This window comes from Rhinatrema bivittatum, chromosome 2 (genome assembly GCF_901001135.1).
Source record: "Rhinatrema bivittatum chromosome 2, aRhiBiv1.1, whole genome shotgun sequence".
Lineage (NCBI taxonomy): Eukaryota > Metazoa > Chordata > Amphibia > Gymnophiona > Rhinatrematidae > Rhinatrema > Rhinatrema bivittatum.
This window is the reverse complement of record NC_042616.1, coordinates 665,232,215-665,260,097: the sequence shown is the minus strand read 5'-3', so window position 1 is coordinate 665,260,097 and position 27,883 is coordinate 665,232,215. Positions and strand designations below refer to the sequence as shown.

The following is a 27,883-nucleotide window of genomic DNA, read 5'->3' as shown; positions in this document are numbered from 1 at the left end:
ATGATCCCTTCACCGCCCCACTTCCCCTCTCACACCCCCGCCCTCCTTTCCCCCTCTTATTTGTACTCAATGCTCCGCTTTCCCTCACCCTGCTATATTCCCCCCCTCTGCCCCATTACACCTCCCTTTCTTTTCCTTTCATCCCCACCCTCCTACACCCTCAGCCTTAGCCTCCTCACGCTCCCCTCCCCCCACTGCTCCTCCTCATACTTTGTATATAATTTGTATATATGTATCTAATTTTGGTTCGCATTTACTGACTGTTCACCAAAGCCTCTGTTTACCCTCCCCCCTCCTTCCGTTCCCCTCCCCCCAGTTCTATTATCAGTTACACTGTAAAGCCTCGTTAGCTGATTTCACGTTGTATGGAAACCGATGTGATGTTTTCTTAACGAATGTCGGTATATAAAAAACTTTAAATAAAGAAATAAATAAATAAAAATCATGTGAAGAAACCGCCAGAGGAGCCAATCTCTCTCGTAAACCAAATATAATAGATCCGAAGTATTCTCGCTAAATGCATGCTTACAAGAGTTTTCCCAGTATTAGCACGTAGTACATCATTCTAAAAAGCAAAAGTATAGTGTAGAATCTAGGCGGATGAGAACAAAACACGAGCCTGAGAACCTTCTTTATTTCAGCTGTTTTCCATAGGCACAAAATGGGAAAAGTCTTAATTAAATAAGGCTGTTTTACAAAACAGGAGTCTGAGTAGTAAAAGACAGAGGTGCCGCGTCTGATGCTGCTCAGCCTCCAACCAGCAGATGGCGCTGGAGCTCAGAAAGCCGCAGCAGAGGTAGGTTCGGCGCATGCGCGGCCCCCGCCTCCCTCCGCGTCTGGGCACTGGGGCCGGCGCTGCCAGTTGCAGACGTGGTGCTTCGGCGGTGCGCTGTCTACTCCTCCCGTTGCTTCCTGCTTCTCTTATTCCGCTGTCGCCATGGGCCTTCGGGGCCGCAGAGCTAACAAGAACCCGCCGGTACTGAGCCAGGAGTTCGTGCTGCAGAACCATGCGGATATCGTGTCCTGCCTGGCCATGCTTTTCCTGCTGGCACTCATGTTCGAGGTGAGTGCCTTCGCTTCCTTCCTTGTCTCTGTGCCGGGGGTTGGGGGGAGATGGCCTTTAGAGTTTCTGCCTCTGTGGCTGTGTTTGTGAGGACGATACTTGGTGCCTGCGTGCGCTGCTTGTTGTGTATGGATGCGGTGAAGGAGGCGCTATAACCTGTCGGGATTCTCTTTCTCCGCGGCTGTCGAGGCCCCCCCCCCCCGGATTTGGTGCGTGAAAGGCGACTGTTCGCCATCCCCAGGCTTTAGGTGCGGGAGACGTGGCTGTACGGGATGGAGATGCCATGCGAGCACTCCTGGGAGACGTGTTTCCTGTTGCCTGTCCGCGGTGGGGGTCTGTACGTACGAAAGAACTACGATTCCCAGGGGGCGCTGAGGCCGGGGGGGGGCGGGGCTGCAGGTGGGAAACAGCAAGGGTGACGTGTACCTGCTACCAGTAGTGTTGTTTGTAAGGGAGGCAGGCAGTACCTTTATCAGTGGGCCGAATTTATGTTAGTAAAGGTACTGCCAGCCTCTCATCTAATTGACAGTCGTAAAGTTAACTGTTAGATTTTCTCTTCTAAAAATATTACTTTGTTTTGATATTCTAATAGAATCGAAAAATGAGTTGTGTGTGCCTTTTTTTTTTTGTTGTTGTTGTTTTTGTTTTGTAACTGTCTTGAATGTAAAAAGTTAACCTACACGCCAGATCGTATAGGGTCATGTTTTTTAGTGTTAGGAAGATGCAACACTCTACAAAGAAAAACAAAACTTAACTGGGAAATCTGCATGACAAATATAACAGAATGAGTTACAACTGTATAACTGTATAAGTTTTGTTGTTAATGAATATAATATTGGATTTAATTTCATTTGTTATCAGTCAGAGGTGTGAATATTCTGAAGTCAAGTTTCCAAGGGATCTGGCCAGCTGTCTACTGAGTTAACTGGCTAAGTCCTTCAGGGTGAAAATGTGCCTGTGTTTTTATCCACGTTTAAAAGGGGCTTTGCCCACTGTGCCTTTGAAATTGTTTTCAAAGGTATGTACATTGTTTTGCTTCTGTTCCGCTGCCCACAGGAATAAATGGAAAGCACATGGGCACTTTCAATAGCTGTTTGGATTTTTACAAACTTTTGCAGGGAAATATGAGGCTGTGGGAACTGAATATTGGATTCAGTATAGAATGTTCTATCTACCTGGGTTGGTATAGAAAACAAGAACAGCCATCAGTAAGGAGTGATATCCTAAAACAGCTGAGGCTGGCAGCTAGGATATATTCTTATAGACAGCACTCACTTTTACTTACATCTTTCACTCTACTGTATACGAACAGCAAAAAGATATATTGTGCAACCCACACAACTAAAATTGTAACACAAAATGCCTGGTAATGTGGTTCAGCTGTCAGGTTTTATTGGATTATTCATATACAGTGTCTTGCAAAAGTATTCAACTCCCTAAAAAGTCAGCAGATTTGAGTAGATTACAAAGGAAAAACAGATTGTTCCAGACAGTATGTTTATTGCAAACCAGTATGCTCTTAAATTTTCAGTCACAATTCATTATTTCTTTGCATTCTTTGTAAAATAAAATTTAAGAACTGAAAAATGCTGCTTGCATAATTATTCACCCCTGTGCTGTGGAAGATATTGCCTTAACAATTGGTCTCTACCTGTGATTTTTTAAAATAAAAAAGTCAGCTTTTCTGGATAGAAGACCCCCTAATTTCAGTACCAGTGGTCAGACTGAATCTAAAGGAAAGCTGTGAAAATGAATACCAAATAGCATCCTAAGGAAATTAAAGATAAAATTATAGACATGCATAAGACAGGAAAAGGTTATAAAATATCCAAGTGAGCACTGTTGGATCAATTGTGAGGAAATGGAAGCTGCATCATACCATCCAGACAGTGCCTAGACAAGGCCACCCCTCAAAAGTCAGCATAAGAGCAAGAAGGAGACTTGTGAGGGAAGCCAATCACTTTGAAGGAGCTACAGAGTTGAGTGGCTAAGACTGGCGGGGGAGGTGCACCAGTTAGCCATGCATACAACTGGCCCTCATGGCAGGATGGCTAGAAAAAAACTATTATGGAAGAAAAACCCCATCAAAGCATATCTGAAGTGCTTCAGAAAGCATCATAGCGACCCAGCTAAAATGTGGGATAAGGTTTTATGGACAGATGATGAGACAAAAAAATGGAGCTTTTTGGCCTAAATTCAAAATACTGTGTGGTGCAGACCTAAAATTGCCCATTCCTCAGCAAACACCATCCCAGCAGTAAAGTGTGAGGATGCTCTTCCTCAGCAGGGACTGGGCATCTTGTTAAAATGGAAGGACCGGATGGATGGTGCAACATATATGGAGATTCTGCAAGACAACCTGCTTCAGTCTGCTAAAAAACTAAAATGGGAGAAAGTTCACCTTTTATCAGGACAATGATCCCATGCACAAAGCAAAAGCAACACAGGAGTGGTTGAACAACAAAAAAGGTGAATGTTCAACAATGGCCAAGTCAAAGTCCAGATCTCAATCCAATCCAGAATCTGTGGCACTATGTGAAAGGACTTGAACAAGTTAATGTAAATTGGTTATTTACTCTCTCGGATAATAGCACTAGGGTGCACTCCATGAAGTTAGCAAGTAGCTCATTTAAAACAAATTGAAGAAAATTATTTTTCACTCAGCGTATAGTTAGGCTCTGGAATTCATTGCCAGAGGATGTGGTTACAGCAGTTAGTGTAACTGGGTTTAAAAAAGGTTTGGATAAGTTCCTGGAGGAAATATCCATAAACTGTTAATTGATAAGAAATAGCTGGGAGAATTCTGCGCATAAAAACTTAAAATTCTGCAAACTTAATTGATAAGAAATAGCTGGGGGGATTCTGCGCATAAAAACTTAAAATTCTGCAAACTTTATATTGGGCAAAATAACACAATTTACATGACAGTCTTTAATTATTTATTTAGGGTTTTTATATACCGGCATTCATGATAAAATCACATCATGCCGGTTTACATTCGAACAGGGTGTGCAAAAAGTACAATAACTGAATCTAGTGCAGAGGAGTAGCAGTTACAATGAAACAGGGGTAATGGAACTGGGACAAGAGCGAAAAAAGCAGAAGAAGGTTAACATCATAAATTAATAATTATTTACAGAATCGAAGTGGCTACATTCTTTGAGTATATAGGTTGTGATTCAGGTATGGTCAGGGAAGACTTAGGGACCCACTTAAGTCCTGCCGGCCACCCATAGGCCCAACCTGCGGGGGAGGCAGCTGGTATAGGCGAAGCTCCATCCTGTCCCACCGCAGGGTGCATCTGTCAACTGTTGATGTGGGCCAAGCGGGCTCACCCACTAGGCAGTGCCAACCATGCCATAGCACTAAGCATAGCACTAATTTAAAATTACATTTTAAATTAATACAGAAAGTTATTACTTAGAGATGCAGAATTTCCCTAGAAATTCACTGTAAGAGTGTCCCTTCCACTTGCTCTCCCTATTCTCCTGGCCACTTTGCGCTCTCAGGCCCCAACTCCTTCACCTGCCAGTATCTCTCCCCTCCAGCTCTAGGCTCAACCCCTTCCACTCTATGGCCAGTCCCAGAGTTTGACCCCATTCTCAGTACTGCCCCTCACACAGGCTCCCTCTGTCCCTTCCTCTCTCACACACATGCTCCCTCTCTCTATACACACACATCCCCTCTTGCATACACACCCACACAAGTTCACTTTCTCTCTCACACATACAGCCTCGCACAGGCTCCCTATGTCTCCCTTTCTCATGCAGCCCTTCACACAGGCTCTTTCTCACACATACACAGGCTAGCACCCTCACATACACACGATTCCCTTTTTCATACACATGCGTTCCCAGTCTCTGACACACACACACTCCTTCACAATCTCCTCATATAGGCTCCCTCTCTCTCGCACACATACTCAAGCGCTCACCTCCCTGCTCTCTCTCCTCTCACACAAACATATTCACTCTCACCGGTGCCTTCATCTTCGCCGCAAGCGGAGCACACTCCATTCACACGGGGGCTGCCTTCTTCGGTGCGCTGGGGCCTTCATCTTTGCGCTCTCCGTTTGCGGCATGCCGGGGTCTCCTCTGCCATTTTCTATGCAGAATTTGGCAAATCTGCATAGGGGGGAAATTCTGCGCTCCACAGTAGCGCAGAATTCCCCCAGGACTAATCTATTTAATGTTTGGGTACTTGCCAGGTACTCGTGGCTTAGATTGGTGTTGCGACTATGGGTCTTGTCGGCTTCGCCCCGCCTACCTCTCACTACTTGCGGCTCCTCCCGCTCATCTCGGACTACTGGCTGCCGCGGCATCTGCCGTCCTCTCCGATGTCCCCGGACCGGCTTTGGTGCTGCCTCCCGCCATGCTCCTCCAAGGTACCTTAGGGCATGTGCGCACGCCGCCCTCATCTTTATTTCCACGTTGGCGCGAACCTCAGGGCGTCCCCCTGATATGACGTCACACTGCATGGATATTTAAGCCTACAGTATTTGCTAGCTCATCGAGTTAGCAACGGTAACTATGGATGGGATTTGCTCTCCGTTCCAAAGCTGCTCTGCCACTCCAGTGTTATCTGGAACTCTTACACCCTTCGGGGTTGCTAACGGGGTACCCACTCCTTGGGGGGGCCTCTTCTGCTTCTTTCAGGTGCTATCAGGAGACTGGTACTCGCTCCTCGAGGGCCCATGTTCCCTGAGTCGCTGCCTGCATCTTCAAACCCTTCTACTTGGAAGATTTCACTAACAGTTTCCATCTGTGAGTACAACTACCATCTGTTCCACAGTACTGCTTCACTGGAACCAGGTACTCGCTCCTCGAGGGCCTGTTCTCCCTGTCTCTGAGCTTCTCCTAATTCTACTTGGGACTCTGAATGCTTCTTATCGTGTACTCATAACTCTGTCTCTTTCCAGTACAGCACAGCCTAGCAGAGGATTCGCTGTTCCAGCGTTCTGTGGGAGACCTGCCCAGCCGGGCTCAACATCTTCTACTCACTACTGCCACCTCTAGTGGTTTCCAAAACTGTTTAATAAAAGATTCAAATCTGTGTTTGGGTGTCCAGAGTCTGGCCTGACACGGTGGTCCCTCACGGGACTGCCCCCCCCCCCCAGTGGGCGTGGTCAGCTGCCACAGTGTCCAAGGATCCACCCAAACATCAATAACCATAACAATTGGCCACTGTTGGAAACAGGATGCTGGGCTTGATGGACCCTTGGTCTGACCCAGTATGGCATGCTCTTATGTTCTTAAAATTGCAGTCCTTAAGTGTCATCCGAACAACCTGGAGCAAATCTGCCAGGAAGAATGAGCAGAAATCACTCCCAAATTGTGTAAAGCTGTTAGAAACTTACCCCAACAGACTTAAAGCTGTTATTGCAGCAAAAGGTGGTGCTACCAAGTACTAGTCTGAATACTTATGCAAGCAGCATTTTTCAGTTTTTCATTTTATTTTTCATAAAATGCAGAGAAATAATGAATTGTGACTTTGAAAATTTGAGCATACTGCTTTTCAATTAACAACATACTGTCGGGAATAATCTGTGTGTCCTTTGTAATCCTCACATCTGCTTATTTATATTTATTTATTTTTTAGGGGGCCCAATACCTTTGCAAGCCACTGTATTGTCTGACAGTTTTTAAATCCAGTTAATTTTTTCATGCCCTTATGTCCAGTGTACAAGGCATTCCAGAACTAAAACAAACAGAAACAAGATCTAGCCTCTCCCAAGCACTGGCATTCTCAGATTCTGAACATGACATCAAACTGTGATGAATCAGAGTTGAATCCAAGTAATGACAAAGTAATATAATAGCAGTGAACCAGTGTGCGAAAGCACAAATGGAATGAAAATATCAGGATAATGACAGCCCATAAGGAGTATCCCTCTGTTGTATCCAGCGTAAAGGTTTGAATTAATGTGTAACTAAAAATTCTGCCCATGGATTAGTATTCAAATGAAACAATATGGTTATTATCAACCAATAACTGGCCAAAATAGAGGCTGTGATAGAAGTAATAAGACACCTGAGAGATTCAGATTTATCTTTAGTTAAGTTTGTTTTGTTACTTTCTCCAAATCCAGACTGAAGAGAGTTAACGTAAAACAAACATAAAAGAAGAACCACAATTACAAATGGCAAACAAACATTTTAAATAAATACACAATGACTTGAGCTCCCTGCTAAAAAAAAAAATTAAGAGTGCTAATTCCTAAGATCAAACATTTGAAGGAACAAGATTGCAACATCCTTTTTAATCTGAGCTGTGTCAGACGAAAGGCACTTACGCAAGAGCATTCCATGCTATAGGATCAGCTATGGAAAAGGCATGATCACGTATCTCTGCCAAATGAGTAAACATTTGTGATGGAACTTCTAATAATCCTATATAGCCAAACATTTCATGTTTTTTTTCTTTTTTAAATTGAAACTGGGTGTAAATTATTAGAAACACTTAGTCAAGACACCTTCTTATATAGAATTTTTTTTTTTTTTTAATATTTGGTATAGGATTATACTAAAAAATAACATCACTTTTAGTTGTCCTCTTTTGAAAAATCTGGTCTGTCCACTTAGATGGCCATCTAAAATTCGATGTCTTAAGGTACCTAGATGCACAATTGCGGGTATTTTGAAAATTCGTAAATGTGTAACTAATGTTGCTAACCATCATGACTACAGATGCTAGGCTTCTAAACAATCTGCATATTTATTTGAAAACTTATTCCTTGTTTGGGAACCTGGTGCAATTTGTGTGTAATCATAGTTAGCCAGTATTTTGTTGTGGGGGTTTTTTTCCCCCTAAACTTTTCAAAGAATGAAGTGAAATTTGAAAACTAATTTGGACTTTAAAATTGTAAGAACAAGGGGGAGCAAGCGAAGGAGAAGGGAGGAGGGACTTGCCCCCCCCTGAGGTGCCGACCGGACTGCTGTGAGTGTGAAATCTGAAGCAGGCAAAGCCTGACTGTCTTTACCTGCATCCAGCCACTACGGAGAAGGGAGGAGGGACTTGACCCCCCCCTGAGGTGCCGACCGGACTGCTGTGAGAGTGAAATCTGAAGCAGGCAAAGCCTGACTGTCTTTACCTGCACTCAGCTGCTACGGGAGAGATCGTGCAGGCAAGCCAAAGCCCAGCTGAGTGACGTCAGCTGAGGACCCCTTCTGACTACAAAATCGGCGGAAGAGCGGCGCCCTGCTGCCGCCGGCGCGTCACCTAAGCCGCGCGCTCCAAAGGGGCGCGCGGCTTGGACCGACTTAGACCGGAATAGGCCGGGGGCCGGCAAATCTCTTTGCAGTGTTATCTTCATGGGGAAAAAACGGAAGGCGAGAGTTATTACTACCTCCTCACCAGTGCAACTACAACGCACAGGCCCTATGGACCAACACGTTTTAAGGGTGTTGGAAACGCCAAGAGAGGACAGTGTGGGAGATATGTCCTTAATCTCCCTCAGTCCTGGCGAAGGACATACTCCACCACCACAACCGAAGGTGTTAACATCTCCTGGAACATTATGTGAACTGATAGGATTAACCCAGGGAGGTACAGCTGTAGATAGTCTGTACCTCACCGGGATTGTAGTGTTATTGCTTCTAGTAGTAATGTTATGTTGTTAAATCCTCCAATTCACATAGAGAGTAATATTAGTCTGGTGATTGTACCGGATAATGTTACTATGGTGGATCTTGGTAGGATGATATCTAAACTTGATAATAATGTGATTAAAATGAATGAATCGTTGGTGGCAGCTATTAATATTAATAGGGGTTTAATCAATGAACAAGAAAAAAAGGTGGATAAACATGAAAGAGATATAACTATGATCCAATTAATCCAGAACTCCGAGAATGTTTTTATAAAGGATAGTCTTATGATGCATAAAGACGTTGAATATGTAGAAAATTTATTTAGATCTAGGAACATGAGAATATTAAATTTCCCGATTACTCGCCTATTATCCCCATGGGAGATGTTTAAGAAATTTTTGAAGGAAATATTGCAATATCAAGATGAAGAAATACCTAAAGTTTCAAAAATTTATTATTTGGAAAAAAACCAGCTAGTAATACTGGTTTTCAGAAGGAAAATGGAGAGCTTCCATCTTCTCCAGGAGTTTCGACCTTCTTGGAAGAATCGTTAGATATTATAAATAAAAGGGCTACCCTTTTTATAGCTTTTGTAGCGGAGCAAGACAAGGAAAATCTATTCAAAAGGTTCTTTAGATCTAAAAATTTCTTATTCTGCGGCCATAAGCTGCAGATGTTTCCTGATGTGGCTAGGGCCACACAACTTGGAAGAAAATATTTCCTATCTTTGAAAGCACGCGTACTAGCAATGGGCGCAACCTTTTGTTTGAAGTTTCCCTGTTTATGCTGTATTAATTATAAAGGGAAGAGATTTGGATTTTTGGACCCTACACATTTAGAAACCTTTTTGATAGATAAAACTCAAGTGGAAGTATAAGGAGAGCATGTTCAGTAAAAATAATACACCTCCCTCCTCTTTAAATAATGTTTACTTGTATGATTAAAATAAAGAGAAAAAAATTTTGCTTCCTTTTAGTTAAAATTGATGAATATTCTGGTAATTTCTAATTGAATCTCCCCCCAATTATGGAATATGTACCAGCAGTAATAATGTTATTGTGTTAATTTCTATATTGGTTACAGTGTTGTGGAACATTTTCCTGTTTTCATGATGTAAGTCATTTGTGAAAAATTAATAAAGATTAAATATATATAAAAAAAAAATTGTAAGAACAATATGTTAAGGTTGAATTGGATGCTTTTTGATTTAGCAAATCAGTCCTCTGGAATATAGAATGATGAGGAATCCTGCACCGTAGACTTCACATTCTTTGAATTTGATCCCTGAACTCATTCTCCAAGTACTACAGGCTAGATGTTCAAGTGAAGGAGGAAGCAGTCTTTGGGTCAAGGGTTCTCAAAGGAGCTCTATCTTCCTCCCTCCCTATCTAGGGGTTATCTCCCCAGTGTAAAGGACTGATCTAGCAGAAAAGGAAGGTTAAATTATCAAGTAAGAATAATTTAACCTTATCATTAAACCCAGTAAAGCAGCAAAAGTTAATGACTTCAAGTATGACCAAATGGCAGCCCTGCTGGTTCTTACTGGGGAGACTGACACTTCTGACCAGGAGGTCACCTGGGTTCTCATGGCAGAGCTTATCATTGAGAATATATGCTGAGTGGGTGGCCATCTTAATCCATTTTGCTATTGTAGCCTTGGAGGCCATCTCTCCCATCCGAGATACTGTAAGACATTTTGAATGCGTTAGTCATCTTCAGGTAGCATAATACCACACGATGCACATCTAGTAGGTTGATGGTCTCTGTCCTTTCCATTCCTTTCTTACAAATGCTGGCAGAATCACTGCTTAGTTTATTTGGAAGGAAGACACCACCTTCAGTAGAAGTGAGGATACCAGTTTAGTGATATCACCACATGTGAGAATCTTTAATTTCCTAGCATGTAGACAGATGGACTCAGGACTAGTGGTATATGCACCTCTGCCAGCAGTTGGAGAAGGAGCAAGCTGACGTCACAGTATATATACATATATATATACACAGTGTACACACATATAGTCCTGCAGTGACATCAACCCACCAGTATTCTCCATATCCAGCAGATGGTGGACGTGCATCTCCCTATGGGGATTTCTTCAGATTTTAGAAGGAGAAAAAAAAACAAACCCGCTCTCTTTGTTGATACCAGATGGTCCCTCCCCAGTTGAGAATTCCTAAGGTGATTTCCTTGGTCCTTCAGATGTGTACCTTGGTCTGGTAGCTGATTTTCCACCAGCGTGGACTTAGCTGATTGTATAGCTTAATGGCAACGGGTGCAGGAAACCAAGCGCAATGGTGACAGCAGATGACCTCACCCCCTGCAGCCGGAGACCATTTAAAAAAAAAAAAAAAAAAAAAAGTCAGTGTAGAGGAGTTTTGTAGGACTTCTCCAGTCTCCGTGTTCGGCATGCTGTTCCGACATTTACTCCCATGGGGGTTAAGGGAACTGAGCAGCCCAGGTGGGTTAGGCCCCACTGTTAGTCTTTTTCCTGCACACCGCGTGGTAGGCTGCAGCTGCATTTTCATGCACTTCTGTGCGAGTTCAATTGCCCTCTTCAGAAACGTTGGTGTGTGCGGTGCATCCGGCTCTGCATACGAATTGTGCACCTAGATTTTGGCACACTGTTTGTGCATTTGTTTTTTTTGGCACTTACCCTTGGGTGCCTAATTTTTGTGAGCCTAAAATTTGTGCACTTGAAATTTTTCAGCACAAGTCGGATGGACACACATTCTCGGTCAACTGATGAACTAATGGTGCCGGTGAACAAGAAACCTAAGCACCTTTCTCTCGGTGTTGCCTGTCATATTCGGGCATCTCAGCCTGGAGTGCCCTTTAACATGTCAGAGCTGCTTAGAGGCTCAGGGAGAATTGTCTTCCTCTGACTTTGCTAAGCCTGGTTCCTCCCAGCCTGATGATGGTTTGGTTAAGGATTTGTCTGGAGGTATGCCAGACTTTGGCACCGTCTTGACTGGTTCCTCCGCAGGAGGTGGCAGCTCAGTGGACCCCAGTACCTTCTGGTTTTGGAGTTGGAGAAACTGGCTAGTAAGTGAGGCAAATTCCCAGTTCCTCAGTTGCCGAAGGATAAGAAGCAGTTGCAGTGCCCCTTTGGTACAAGGGGTCATCTTAGGGGTTCTAAGTGGTTTCATCCCTACAGAGGTTTGGCCTTTCGGCAGTTCTCGGTCTTTTTGTACAAGACAACCCAAGAGAGGTGCGGGCTCAGGGGGCCGGATCTTCCTGAGCCTCACAATGAAGGTTTGCTGATCCACCCCCAGAGACAAGAAATAGGGGGATGTCTCTCTCTCTTATTAGAGGTGGGTCAAAATCACATTGGATCGATGGGTCCTGGAGATGATACAAGAAGGATATTCGTTGGAATTTCAGTGTTCCTCAGGATGTGTTCTTGGTGTCTTTTTGCCACTCCCCGCAGATGATCCAGGGAGTAGAATCTACCTTGTCAAGGCTCCTCAGTCTGAGGGCTGTAGTTCCAGTGCCTACGTCTCAGGAAAGTATGGGGCGATATTCCATTTATTTTGTTGTGCCCAAAAAGGAGGGCTCCTTTCATCCCATCCTAGACTGACTCCCATCAAAGGAGTCGACAATCATTGGTGATGACTCATTTTCGCATGGAAACTTTGCACTCTGTGATGATGGATGTGCAGTTAGGGGAATTTCTGACCTCTTGGTATTTGTCAGAGGCCTACCTCCATATTCCCATCTGGTTGGAGCACCAGCGTTTTCTGCGTTTCACATTGCTGGGGTGCTATTAACAGTTTCGGGTGATGCCTTTTGATCTAGCCACTGCTCCCAGAACTTTTTCCAAGGTTATGGTGATGGTGACAGCAGAGTTGAGAGAGGATGGTATCCTAGTACACCCATATTTGGGCAACTGGATGATTCGAGCCAAGTCTCTGAAAGAGAGCTGCCTGGTGACCCGCAAGGTGATCTCCTTGATGCAGGAACTTAGTTGGGTAGTAAACCTAGCCCCAAGAGCAATCTTCAGCCTTCTCAATCATTGGGAGTACCTAGGTGTTCGATTTGACAGAGCAAAGTTTTCCTGCCAGAAGCTCAGATTCAGAAGTTGATGTCTCAGGTACATCTTTTGGTGAACATTATATGCTCGACAGTGTGGCCCTATATTCAGGTATTCTGATGGCGACAACCCTGGAAGTGGTGCCGTGGGCACGAGCGCATATGCATCCTCTTAAGCACGCTCTGCTATCTTGTTGGACCCCACAGTCACAGGACTGTTTGGTTCAGCTCCACTTGACGATGGAAATCTGCTCTCACCTGCAGTGGTGGTTGCAGGAGGTTCATCTGAGAAAGGGAGTTTCCCTGACATTGCCAGACTGGTTGATATGACAGATGCAAGTCTCAAGGATTGGGGAGAGTACTGTAGGAACTAACTGCGCAAGGGTACTGGAACACAGAAGAGTCTCGCTGGAACATCAGTTGCCTGGAAGCCAAGGCTTTCTGGTTGGCATGCTTGCAGTTCAGTGACAGACTGCAGGGTCAAGTAGTCCGAATAATGTTGGACAATGAAACAGTAGTGGCTTACATCAGTCGGCAGGGAGGAGCCAAGAGCCAGCAAGTGTCGCTGGAAATAGACTTATGGAATGGGCGGAAGGGTTTCTCTAGGTGAACTCGACCTCTCACATTGCAGGAAAAGACAGTGTAAAAGCAGACTTTCTCAGCTGGGAGAGTCTGGACCTGGGACAATGTGTGTTGTCGACGAGGCATTTCAGCTGATAGTGGATCGCTAAGGCCTTCTGTTCCTAGACCTGTTGGTGACTTCTTGCAGTGTGAAGGTTCCTCGCTTCTTCAGTCGCAGGAGAGATTTTTGAAGTCCTTTGATATCGATGCTCTCGTACAAGTCTGGCCAGTAGACAAGCTGCTGTATGCCTTTCCCTCGTGGTTCATGTTGGGCAGGAAAGTTCACAGGATCGAAGGCCAAGATGGGGGGTTGCTCCAGGAGGCGCCGGATTGGCCCAGAAGTCCATGGTATGTGGATCTGCAAAGCCTCGTGGAAGAGACTCCTCTTCATCTTCTGCCGCACAAGAATCTGTTGCAGCAGGGCCCTGTCCTTCATGAAGATCTGACTCAATTTTTGTCTTATGGTATGGCCCTTGAAAGGGCTCCCTTGTTGAAGCGTGATTATTCTTCTGCGGTGATCGCCACCTTGCTATGTGCTTGGAAGTTCTCCACTTCCTCAACCTATGTGCGGGTTTGGTGTGTGGATTGAGGTGTTCTTCCTCATTCAGGGAAGATCCTGCTCATTTTGGAATTTTTGCAGGATGGGTTAAATAAAGGGTTGGCCCTTAATTCCTTGAAGGAAGCAGGGTGAACCAGCATCACGGTCTACAATAGTTCGATGAATTAAGGAGGTTATTATGGCCACATATGTGGAGGCTGAAAAGCCATTGCCTATTCAGGTTAGGGCTCATTCTACTAGGGCTCGGGCAGTGTCATGGGCGGAGGTTAGATTGTCGCCCGTCGACATTTGCTGGGCTGCGACATGGTCCTTCTTTTACACTTTTTCCAGGTATTATCATCTGGATGTGCAGGCCTGGGATGGCGCAGACTCCCACCCTAGTCGGGAGAAGCTTTGGTACATCCTGAGTCCATCTGTCTACACACTGGGAAAGGAGAAATTACTACTTACCTGATAATTTCGTTTTCCTTATTGTAGACAGATGGACTCAGCTTCCTGCCCTTGGTTGCCGCATTGTTGGTTTAATGGTCCTCCTGTAGGGCTATGTGTTCCAGGAGTTTACTGGTAAGTGGTCATCCAGTCCCTAGATTGGGGTACATACATTCATTACCTGAGTTAAGTGTTTTCTGTTGGTTGAGGACAGTAATGGTTGACTTTTTAATCAAGTTTTTTGCTAGTCTCTTCACAGTTGCTTTTGAAGAGAATACTGGTAGGCTGATGTCACTGCAGGAGTATTATATACTGTGGCATCAGCTTGCTCCATCTCCATCTGCTAGCAGAAGTGCATAACCCACTGGTCCTGAGTCCATATGTCTACACTAAGGAAAACAAAATTATCAGGTAAATAGTATTTTCTCCGTAGAGCTATCTGCAGAAGAGTGCATATAATTTTGAGTTGCACCTAGCGAAGCAGATTGCTCTCAGGAAGATGGTTTTTAAGGACAGATCTTTAAATGTTTCCTTCCAGATCTCAAAAGGTGGGACCTCTAATGCCTTCAGGACCATATTGAAGTCCCATTGGGGAAAGATCAGCTGGAAGGGCAGCCAGATCCTCTTTTCCCCCTGTAGGAAGTGTACAACATTTGGATGGGCAGCCACCCAGGTGCCTTTAACAACCCTGCAGCATTAGATAGTTACCACCTGTACTTTCAGTGAGTTGAGGGCTAGCCCTTTATCTGAGCCCCTCTGTAGAAAGTCTAATATCTGAACAATGTCTGCCTTTAATATAGTAATTTGTATATCAATACCACTAGAAGCCTGATTAGGTCTGCATACCAGGGCTGCTTTGGCCAGTCCAGAGCTGCTATCATCACTTTGGAAGGGTACTTCTGCTTTAATCACCTTGCCTGTCGGCAGCCAAGGTGGAAATGCATGTAGAACTCCTGTCCTTGAGTATCCCACTTGTCTGCCAGGCTGAGGCTGTGAGTTCCCCCTGTTTATGTATGCCACTGCTGTAATGCTTTCTGAAAATATTCCAACTGATTTTCCTCTTAATTGAAATTGAAAAGCCTGCAACTCCAGGCTGATAGCTCTTAATTCCAGCCAGTTGATTGGCCACAGTGCCTCTTTTTTGACCAGGTGCCTTGGCCACCTGGCCCTGACAGCTAGCTCCTCAGCATAACCCAGTATGGTAGATAAGTCATAAGAACATAATAAAATGCCATACTGGGTCAGACCAAGGGTCCATCAAGCCCAGCATCCTGCTTCCAACAGTGGCCAATCCAGGCCACAAGAACCTGGCAAGTACCCAAAAACTAAGTCTATTCCATGTTACCATTGCTAATGGCAGTGACTATTCTCTAGGTGAACTTAATAGCAGGTAATGGACTTCTCCTCCAAGAACTTATCCAATCCTTTTTTAAACACAGCTATACTAACCGCACTAACCACATCCTCTGGCAACAAAGTCCACTCCTTTTGTGAGATGGCATGTCATTCACCAATCCAAACTCTCTACCACCTCCTGGGATACTTATGGGCATTTTTAGTCTCAAGAGGCTGGGAACCAATGGGCTAATAGCACCTGTTGCAATAGATGCATTTGTGCTCTTGTCTATGAACAACTTCTGTGGTTGCCCTCATAAGTCACAGTAACTGTAGATAATCCTATATTCTTGGTGGGTTTAGTGAGTGAAACCATCTCACTCATCAACTTATCCACCCTCTAGGGGTGGCGGAGGAGATACTGGACTTCTTTCTGTGTTGAACAGAGCTTCTAAGAACTTCAAGGTTTGTGAGGGTACCAAATTGCTTTTTGTATAGTTTTACCACCCAGCCCAACTTTTCCAAGAGCTCAATCACTGTTGCTGAGGCCTGTCGATTTTCCTATGGGATTTTTGTTTTGATGAACCAGTCGTCTAGATATGGACATATCTGCATCCCCTGCTTGTGCAGTGCTGCTGCTACTACTGCCATGATCTTGGTGAAGATCCTTAGTGCTATTAAGGGTCCAAAGGGAAGGGCCTATAACTGAAAATGGTGGCCCAAAATGCAAAGATAAAATTTTGATTTTTTTGTCCAACTTTTATACTGACTTTGCTTGAATAATTTGATATTTCATGATTATCTATTGTAAACTGCTGGATAACTTGTGAATTTGCTTGTGTAATTTGTTTATTTGCATTTTATGGTTATTTTCTACAGTAAACTGCTCATAATTTGTTACATGCAGTATATTAAGTTTAATAAAATCTTTGAAACCGGGGGCAGGGGGGAGGAGTCAAGATGGCCGCTGCTGAAGGACGCTGAGTCTTGCAGCTCTGAGCGTTCTCTTGAAATAAGTTTTGTTTTTCCTGGTAAAATCTTATTTTGTCTCAAGAAAGGGCAAGGTGAGGATATATCCTCCGGACTCACCTTGCATCTCAGGACAGCGAATAATCACCGACTTCGCGATCCCAGGAACTAGATCGGGGGAACCAAGCGCCGCTGTGGCAATCTCGGGAGGAGCGAGATTATCACCTGGCGAAATCACACTGAGTCCTCCGGATCCCCGAGGCCCGCTGTGTAGCTCTCCACTTCTAGACGCTGGAGGTATTGTACACACTGACCCAAGCTTGGTCGGAGGAGTTCAAGGTGGAGGAACACCCAGCGTTTTAGGAGCAGAGGCTGGAGCCTCAGCCCAACCTATATCGCGTCAGGAGTGGGAGACCCAAGGAGGGAGAAATCTCGGCGAGGGAAGTACACCACCAGGAGCATCAGACCAGAGGTCTAGACGGGAGGAGGTAGGAACTGTGGCTCCAATGCCTTGGGAGTTTGTGAAACCGGCGGAGATAACTTTGGAGTCCCTTTGGGACTTAATGATGGTTAATGCCTATGCTCTAAGAGACCAGTCTCAGCAGATGGGAACAATGGTCAAAAGACTGGAGTTGGTAGAGAAAGACCAGAGAGAGAATACCAATCATAATAATGTGGCTATCCAAGAAATAAATGTGAAAATGAAACAGGTTCAAGATTTAAATATGACTTTAATGAGAGATCGATTATCATCGCAAAGAAGATTGGAGTCTATTGAGAATTACCTAAGACATTTGAATGTTAGATTGGTGAATTTTCCCAGAGTAATGGGTGAACCAGTATTAATAACTTTTAAAAGATATATGACTGAGGTTCTAAAAATCCCTGTGGAATTGCACCCCTCTACAAAGAAAGTTATGTTTTTGCCAGTTAAAAGTGTTACAACACAATTACCTGTGGGTGAAAACAGGGTAGATTTGGAAAACCTCACGGAATATCTAGAAAATTCAGCCTTGGAAGTGACTGAGAGAGCAGTTTTGTTTGTGTCTTTCTTTTCTGACCCAGAGAGAGCAGCTGTTATGAAAGCTTATTTTCAAAACATTAATACTCCCTTTATGGGGGCCACAGTTAGGGTCTATCCAGACCTTTCTAGGGCCACCCAGCAACGGAGGAAAATGTTCATAGATATGCAGCCTGAGGTGTTAGCCAAAGGCGCGACTTTCCTCTTATGATTTCCCTGCAAATGAGTTATAAAATATGTAGGAAACACCTATATCTTTTTCCTACCCGAACAGTTGAGACAGTTTCTAGAAGGAAGGACATAACCAGGTATTATTGGGGGTAATAATAGGGTTCCTGTCAGCAGCAATGTTATAGTTATTTCCTTTTATCTCCTTGTATTTTCTGTTTTCCTCCCCCCATAATTTCCAGTGTAATACAGAAAATGTTTTTCCTCACCATATAATTGGATTATATATGGGAGATGTGATATGTTGATATCCTTTTCCTTGAATTTGTTTTCTGTATTTCCTTACAAAGTGTTCTTTGTTAATAATTTGAAAAACAATAAACATTAAATTAAAAAAAAAAAAAATCTTTGAAACCTGGGTCTCTTGGGGTTGTGGGGGTAAGCCTCCACCATGTTCAAAAATTCCCCTTTTCTTATGTTCACCATGACCGAGCGAAGGATCTCCATTCAGAAATGAGGTACATCTGTTGACCCATTTTAAATCCAGCACAGAAGAAAAGTGCCATCTATCTATGGCACTACAAAATAAATGGAATATGCTCCCTGCCCCTTCTCTTGGGGCAGAACCGGAGCTATGGCTGCTAAGGCCTGCAACTTCTTTAAGGTTGCCTTGACCACTTCTCTTTTGACTTGTGACTTGGTGCATATCCCCTTGAAATTATCTCCACGGCCCACTCCACAATACCTTGGTAGGATTACTTGAGAGGCCCCCTGCATATTATTGTTGGGGGGGCAGTTGCCCCTTGCAACTGCAGGAGGGTTTATGTTCTTGGTCTCTTGGCGCCCAGGGCCCTGCTGCTTTGGTCTTGCGCTATCTAAGATGTTGGCATCTGAGCCCTCATATGACTTGCCTGCTGCCATCCTCTGAGAGTCTTTGGAGCTTTCACTCTTCCCAGCTTTCTGACTAACCTCTCCAGTTCTACTCCAAATAATAGCCTCCCCCTCCCCTTAAAGGGAAGCTTACATAAGCAGACTTTGGATACAGAGTCTGCCACCCAACCATGTATCCAAAGGAGTCTCTTGATCGCTATGCCTGTGACTACTGACCTTGTAGATAGCCTGATCAGGTCAAATAATGTACTTATCAGGCAACTGCTGACTCTAGGCATGCAGTTTCCTTGTTTTGGGGTGCTGCTGATTCCAGTGCAAGACTGCTCATGCAATGTATCCCCTGCAAATTGATACCTGAATCGCCATAGATCCTGTGATTAGAATCTGGATTCAAGCAAGCTTTTATCTTCCAATCCTGCGGTTCCTTTTAGGACTGTGCTTCCTTCCTCTTTGAGGCCTCCTAATGGAGAGTCCCATGCTGTTAACCCCATTTGTGTAGGGTGTCATTCAAAGGGAAGGCCCTTGACTGCTTTCTTACCCCTTGCAAGATGGGGTCTCCTGCACAGACCGTGAAGTTTGTGCTTGAGATATTTTAATTTAATGCCACAATTAAGGCTGGGAGCTCTAACAGCTGAGTTTTCCTCTTATGATGAGAGCTGCCTCTCATCCTGCAAGGATAAAAACCTGTTTGGTTCTGAATCTAGAACCGACCACCCTTCCTCACCAGATTCTTTTATGGGAGTAGCAAAAAGAGAAGGCCCTGTACTTGGGGCACCCTGAAGCTTTTTGGGCACCTCTTTTTCTTGGCTCATTCCACTCCTGGGACAGAGGCCCTGAGCCTGGTGCAGGTCCCAGCTTCTGCATAGTGCAGAAAGCCTGCTACATAACGAGGACAAATTCAGGTGAGAAGCCCTTGGGGCAACCCCCAATGGGTTCCATGCTTACTTCTAGCCTGGGGAGTGTTCCCAGGGGCCACCCTGCTGTTTGGTCCTTCCCTCCAAGCCCTCTTCCCGTAAGGGAGGCAGAGGCCCCGTTTGACCCAAAAGCAGTTGCTGCTCCTTGGAGAGCAACTGTTTCAGCTCTCCCATGCGGTGCTTCCTCTTCCGTTAGGGGATCCTCCAGGGGCCTTTCAGGAAAGGCCCATCCTATTTCTGTGTCACAGGCTGGGCCAGATGGAGCCTGCCATTGTGGGCAGCTTTCTGCTCCCACAGAAAATACATCTCCAGCCCCATAGCATTTTTTTTTTTTAAACCTTTGCCACACCTGTCTGCTTTCTCACACAGCTTCAAATGATGCCTTGTACCAGTGGCATATTCTGGGCTTCCCTTCCCTACAGCAACCCTGGTACTCACCCCTGTGGGGAATCACTGCTGCTAGCAGTGATGGCTTGTCTGCCATAGACTGCCTCACTTCCAGTCAGCAGCTTATTTTTTTTTGGTAGCCTTACTGCCCGAGGATTGGTACAAGAGGTAAAAAGAACAAAGTGGGTTAGGAATGGGGGAAGACATCTCAAGGCTTCAAGAATCTTCTCCCCCCCCCCCCCCCCCTTAAATCTAGTTGCCACGTAGACCATCGATTCCCTAAGTAGCTGACAACTGGAGCAGGTTCCGCTCTGCCCAAATGAGGATTCCTCCTGTTTTATCTGCAAGCCTGGGGCTGAAAGTGCCCCATTCTTATTTACATAAACTACTGCTGTGGCACTGTCTGAGAAAACACAAATTATCTTCCCCTTTATTCTTGGTAGAAAGGCCTGAACTACTAGTCTGATGACCCTTAATTTGCTTATTGCTCATCAGGCTTCTATCTCCGATCAACTCCCTTGGGTCAAATGGTTCTGGCAACGTGCTCCCCATCTGCTGAAGCTGGTATCTGTGCTTAGAGTGATCCAGTCAGGTGGCTGTAGGTCTACCCCTATAGATTATCCTTACTTGCTCTATTAATTGGGTGACCCTCTTGGAGGCGAGGTCATGCATCCTTCTACCATATCAAAGAGAATGCCTAAGAACTTTGGGGATTGAAAAGATTCTAAGTTACTGTTTGCATAGTTTACCACCCAGTCCAGTCTTTCTAGAAGTTGTACCACTGTGACCGAAGCCCATTGGCTCTCCTGGATGGTTTTTGCCCTGATGAGCAAGTCCAAATAGGGATGTATCATTTATTCCTTGTTTGTGTAGAACTGCCACCACTATTGTCATGACCTTGGTAAAGGCCCAAAAGGTAAGGCCTGGAATTGGTAATGATGGCCTAGGATGCAAAAATGAAGATGACTTTTGGTGAGCAGTTCTGATAGGGCTCTGCCAGATCCAATGATGACAGAAATTGTCCTTTTCTTACTGCCAGTTACACTGAATGGAGTGTCTCCATCCTGAAGTGGCGAATTCTTGTGTACTGGTTGACTCCATTTAAATCTAGAGCGGAATGGAAAGTACCATCCTCCTGTAGGATTACACAATAAAATGAGTAGGGTCCCTGCTCCCTTTCCTGGGAAGGGACTGGGACTATGGACTCAGGTCCTTAATCTTTGCAAAATAGCTCTTACTGCCTCTTTTGAGTTGAGACATGTAAAGGGAAATTTATAAAGGCTTTTGGTATTGGGGAGATGCACTCAGGCATGTACCCTCTTGAAATGTTTTTCAGGACCCCACTGGTCTGTAGCAATCTGGATCCACTTTGTGTAATGACAGTAACCTATTGGTATTATTGCCTGAAGGCCAGCTGGTGGTGGCTGTGGAGTATGACTACATCCTATTGCCACAGGTGGGTCTACCCTAGGCTTCGTGGTCCTACAAAAGGAATGGCTTTACGATGTGTCTTGGGTGGGGATGCCAGCCCTGTTGCTTTGTGTTGGTACTTGATAAGCTATCTAAGTCCTTGCATGCTTGACTAACCTCTTTCCTCAAGGAATCTTTGGGGCTTGGATTCACCCAGATCCCTTTACCAATTTTTTCTTTTTTTGGGTCCCTTCTGAATAGTAGTTGCCAAAACTAGGGTAGCTTGCAGAGGCGTGACTTGGATGTTAAATCTACTGCCTAGTTCCGGAGCTAAAAGAGTCTTCTGGATGCCACCCTAGAAGTCAAATCAAAAAATCAACTAGTTAATATTGCTTGTATCGGCACCCAAATAAGTCATAGAATTTCAAAAGTTGCTGTCTTTAATTAAAATTCTTACTTTATTTCAATACTGACTAAAAATTTATTTATTATTATTCATCAACTTTTTTGTAGATTTTATAAATATTTTTGTAAGGAAAAGATTAGACCTCAGCACTGGCAAAATAATTCTGTCAATCAGCAGAAAATTTTTTATAGCCGTGTTGGTACAATCACTGGTCTGTAATCTTATCCTGTATTTTTCTGATTTTTCATAAAATTATGTATCTTTCAAGAAATACTTGGTGCATTAAAGCTACATAACTTCAATTGCTGCGATTTCTTGGTTAACCGGAAATTTAAGATCTGTATCGCAACTCGGATTGCACTAACTTCAACTTAGAACCATAGGTTTCTGGTAGTACTAGTGCACAAGAGCTGTATAATTTCAATTGCTGCAGTTTCTTGGTTAACCATAAATTGAAACCTCTGCTGCAACTTTAAATTGCGCTGACTTAAACTCAGAACCATCGGGCTTCCGGTAATGCAAATTGTTAATAAACTGGAACAGTTTTGAATAGTGCCACCCGACAAGAACATGAAACAGATAAACCGTTTGTTATGATGGCAATGAAAACCATTATTGTCCCGACAATAACTTATCTTAAGATTTATAGCCCAGATGTCTTTTGGCTAGAAAAACCGCTTCAGTTTCTTGACAGAAGCCACCGACGTTGACAATGTTTCAGAACACAATACATTGTAATGTATTTTCTTTTATATAATCAGTAATATAAATATGTTAAGTAAATAAAATAAAAAGTAAAACAATGAAATTAAGAGGGAAGAACAGGCTAGCAAGGGACTCATCAAACAAGACTATCAATTCTTTGCCAATATTTCATGTGTTTCTGAATAGTAATATTTTCAGATTTTTTTTTTTTAAATATTTGATGTCCTTTTGTAACCTTAGTTCATCTGGTAAAGAGTTCCATAATTTGGGACCTGTGATTGAGAGAGCTCGTTCTTACTTCAAATAAATGTGCCGTTCTGATTGATGGTTTTGACAAAAGTCCTTTATTTGCTGAGCGAAGGTTCCTTTGTGGTGTATGAAGATGTAATGATGCGTTTAAACATTCAGTTTGTTTGTAACTTATAGATTTGAGAAGAATACACAGTTTACCCCAAGAAACAAATCTGCCACATCAAAACCTAACTCCCAGGACTCAGTTACCACCATACCCAGGAAAGAGCAGCACTACAAATGTTTCAACAGGCCTTAGAAAATCAATACACCTCCTATTGAAAATAGAACAAGCCAAACTGCTATAGACCCCTACTCAGAAACTACTTGGTAGCAGAATACTTTCCCTTGGTCGCACTGCAAGACCAACCTACAATAAAATCAAGAAATATAAAATATCATAATAATAAAACTATACTAATAAAAAGAATAAATATTTGGGGGGAAGCAACGTCATCGACTAAGATGGATGCTTTATCTAGAGCTCCTGTCTCTCAATTTCAATCCACCTTGTAATTTGGCATCCGTTTTTGAATGAACTATTTTTTTGCCTCATATCGAGAGTATTCATTATGAGGGTGGCAGCTAAGCGAAAAATGGCAGACCTGAAGCAGTTTTCATTCAGTAAACATGCTTTGGAATTGGCCGAGGATAATGCCGATTTTTGCCCTGAAAAGCCGCGCAGAGGAAGAAGTGGAATTTCAGTTGTCAGCAACAGGAATGAGGTCTGGGTCTGGTGACTTACCTTCCAGGGAGGAATTTCGGGAATAGTTCCAAAGTCTACGCAATGATATGAAGATCCACAAGCAGGAACTGCTGGCAATGATGGCAGATCTGAGGGAAGATGAGGCCATACTGGTCAGTCGCATTGATGAGTTGGACATGCGAGCGGAGGACTGGGCCAAGTCTTTGAATCACCTTACCAAACAGAAGGAGATGCAGTCTGAGCAGGTTTCAATTGGCTGATAAATTAGAGGACCTGAAGAACAGGACCAGGTGCTGCAATTTGCGGTTTAGGGGGATGCCAGAGACCCCCGCCTACAAGGACTGTAGGTCTGTGGTTATTTCCATATGCAAGTTTCTATTACAGTCTCATGCTAATTGCATCAAAGTGGAAGACCTGGTTGACCCTGAGATTAAAGTGGAACATGCTCTTAGGGCTTTAGAGCCCAAACCTGATGATAAAGCAAGGGACATTATTTCTTGTTTCCACATCTTTATGATGGACCAGATCTGAGGCCACATGTAAAAAAAACGAGTGGATGTGGGAAGGAAATGAAACTTCTGTTTTTGCTTATTTGGCCCCCATTATTTTCAAAAGCGCCATGAATTGAGGAAAGTGGGTGAGCTGAGCATGTTAAGGATACCTGGACCTTTCCATTGGGGCTGTTTTTTGTGCTCAAGGGGATATCCCACAAGATTAAAACAATCACCGAAGCCATAGAAATATTAAGAAGATTGGCCTACCAGTTATCTTCTCGGTTCGCAAAATAGTAAATACAGCTAGCAAGGAGATGTTTCCAAGATGGCAGTAGATCGGTAAAGGAGGCAGGAGACTGAGGTGCCAGTTGAGTGAGTCGGCCTTCCACATCTGATCCTTGTTGAAGCATGACAAATCTTCATAAAAATTTCCTGGACTAGTATTCCTGTGCATATTGCTGAAACTTATTGCAGTATTATATTTTGGGTTTATTTTTTTTTTCTTCTTTCAGCCTTGTGTTGGCGACTGTAGAAGTTCAGTATATAAGAAGATGCTTGAAAAGTGATATGTTTCTGTTATATGGGGGGGGGCTTATTGGGGTCCATGTTGGATTGGTGAGCTCTCTTGGCATGAAGCGGCGGGATCTGCTTAGGGTTGTTGGCAGATCATGTGTTTGGTATGTGGGTGCGGTGGGACGTTTCAGGAAATCATAGTGGGAAAGGAAAATGGAGCTATAAAGGGGAGTAGTTTGTGTACTCTGAAGGCAGTTCATTTGGTAGTTTATATGGAGCAGTGTCTGAGAGTGTGAGGGGATAGATGGAGAGGGAATTTCCAAGTCATCTTTTCGTATTCTCTCCCTTAATGTTAAGGGTCTCAACACTCCCATAAGGCAGCAGCTTTTATTTCAAGAATTGTCTTTCGATAGTCTCCATAGCAGTGTTGCAGGAAACTCAGTTGACAAAAAGATATGAATAGTTGATTGTGTCTAGGGAGTTGCCTAATAGATATTTTGTATCCAGATCCAACTCTATTACTCAGGGATTGAAAGGAGTGAGGAGCACCTTAACCTTACTGATGGAAAGATATTATGGCATCAGCACCATCCATCATACAGAAATTTTCTTTTTCTGGATCACATGGACCCTATTCACATTGACTATTTTCTGACAGATAAAGGGATAATAAATTGGATTTTGGATGTGGGGATAGGCAACAACCTGCTCAACAACTGATACAGGAAAGTGATACTGGCGTTTAAATGATTTTATTAAGCGATTCATTTTTCTGTGACAGCATGGCAGATAGAATACGGGAGTATTTTCGAGTTAACAGCCAAGATAATATTTCACCAGTGATGGTGTGGTACCGTGTTCCAAAGCGGTGATTTATGGAATAATGATCTCCCATGCTGCCTACAAAAAGAGAAAATTAAGAGAGGTATCTTGGAAAACATTGCTGCCTTACCCCATGTCCATAAATCTACTTCATCGCCATTGATACTTAAGAAATTAAACATTGCTCAGGATGAGTGTAGCTCATTGGGTTCTGAAGTTATTGCTCATCAGCTAGAATTAACCAGACAAAGCTCATTTTGAAGGGGGAAACAAAGCGGGAAGGTATCTAGCCCACCAATTGAAATCCCTAATTACTCAGTCCTATTGCTAAGATTAAAACACCAGGAGGCAATATGGCTACAACTTCATCTGATACTAGATGCTGTTTTTCTTAGTTTTACTCACAATTATACGGCAGAGATGATACTATTTCTGAGGAGGTCATTGATACAAGTTATTAAATTATTGAAAATTGGCAAGTCCCTGGGACCAGATGGATAGCTATTATAAACTTTTCTCTCATATTGGCTCCTTCCCGGCTGCAATGTTTAATTATATTACGTGCAGGGCATCATTTTTAAAAGGATCTAAATTAGCAGGTATAACTGTTATAACTAAGTCTGGTCGTGAGATGACTCTGTGGATCATACAGGCCCATTTCTCTTATCAACCTAGACCTTAAAATTCTAGCAAGAGTTTTGGCTGATAGGTTGAACAGAGTTTTAGACCACAACAAAGGCTGCTATTTTGGGTGGCCCAGGCTTGGGTCAGAAATAAAGTCCCTAGAGCCCCTGGGTGATTTAAGGTGGCTAAGTGATGGTTTGTGGACATACTCCTCCAAATGTCCCCCAGAGAGCGATTGCCTAACACTGTTTTTCAAGGAGTGGGTCCAAGTCACCAGGGACATGTGAGTCCTGGAGGTGATCTGCCTAGGGTATGCCCTAGAGCCGGCCACCCTGATACCAGAATTCTTTCTAAACTCACCATGCAGGCTTCAGGAAAAGGGGAAAGCGATCAGGGTAACCTTAGACAAACTGATAGCATTGAAAGTGATAGCACCGGTACCAGTGGCAGAGATGGGGAACAGGATGTTACTCCCTATTTTTTGTAGTTCCTAAGAAAGAAGAAACACTTTGCCCAGTACTAGATTTGAAAAGGGTAAACAAAGTTCTCAGAATCCAAAGGTTCAGCATGGAAACCTTGAGCTCAGTCATAGGGGTGGTCAGGAAAGGGGAATTCCTGACTGCCTTAGATCTGGCAGAAGCCTATTTACACATTCCCATCAGAGAGGCACTTTGGAAGTATTTGAGATTTGTGGTACTGGGGAACCATTATCAGTTCAAAGCACTACCGTTTGGGCTAGCCACGGCACCAAGGAACTTCACGAAAGTGGTGCTGGTGGCAGCAGCATTAAGAAGGGAAGGGATCCCAATGCACCCATATTTAGATGACTGGCTGTTCAGAGCCCAGTCAGAGGAGGAGAGCAGAAGCTTCACAAAGAGCACGAGGGCCGCCCTCAAGGCATTAGGGTGGATAATGAACGAGCCCAAAAGCAATTTAAGCCTATCCCAAAAGTTGGTCTGCCTAGGAGTCCTGTTCAGTACTGAACAGGCAAAGGTGTTCTTGATGCAGGAAAGGGTGAGATATCAAGGGAATAGGTTAGGTTTGATTGTCAAAAAGAAAATGACTTTGCTTTGTATATACTGATTGTTAATTGTTACAATGGTCAATTGTTGCTCACAATAAAAAAAAAAATTTCAAATAGAAATAAAAAAATATTTCAAGACAGCTGATGAATAGAAGATTCAGTAATTTTAACTTCATAAAAATGCTTATAAATTTCCCAAAACACCAATATATTTCAAAAGAGCAGACGCATCAACCTTCCAACAATGAAACGTATAAGAATTTAAAAAAAATATTTCCTGCTCTCCATACATGGGAATTTTGATTTCTGGTCACCCTGATATTGTCATGGATCAGGGGGCAACACAAACTTTATCCTTTCTCTCACACACACACACACACACAAGCTCAGATGAACATAGAACTATTCGAAACAGTCAAGGACCCATCCACAACATCTCAAATAACCACAACTTTACAAAACTCCTGCATTGAATGTGCCACATCATTACTAGACAAGCAAGTACATTTTCTAAGGGCTACATGTGTAAATTTCAGGGTTTACACCCATGGCTGAGCCTTCACGCACCGTGCGCATTTTACAACTGGCCCAGGCACGCATGTAAACCCCAGTACGCACTGAAGTGCCAGGCCTTTCAGAAAGGGTGGGGGAGCAGGCTGGGACAGCTCGCAATTGCAGCCAGCTGGCGCGCGGAGTCTACTGCTGCTCCTTCAGAGCAGCAAGGTAAAAAAACAAAAAAATTATTATAGCTAGGAAAGGATTAGGGTTTGGGGAGGAGAGGAGAGGAGAGGGAAAAGGGTAGGAAGGTTAATTAGGGGTATAGGGAAATTCCCTCTCAGTCCGCACCTTAATTGGAGTGGACTGGGAGGGACTGGAGAAGCCCTACTTGCATTGCCACTGGACGGGGGACAG

General features: G+C 43.7%; 1 protein-coding gene across 1 annotated transcript in view; it reads left to right on the top strand.

The window, feature by feature from the left end:
• Positions 1–812: 812 nt before the first annotated feature.
• Positions 813–27,883, top strand: part of TRAM1 (translocation associated membrane protein 1) — a 107,671-nt gene continuing 80,600 nt past the window's right edge. The window contains exon 1 of the mRNA XM_029591447.1: positions 813–1,063. Within this exon, the coding sequence (XP_029447307.1) occupies positions 938–1,063 (126 nt within the window). The 5' untranslated portion in view covers positions 813–937. The remainder of the gene's footprint in view (positions 1,064–27,883) is intronic.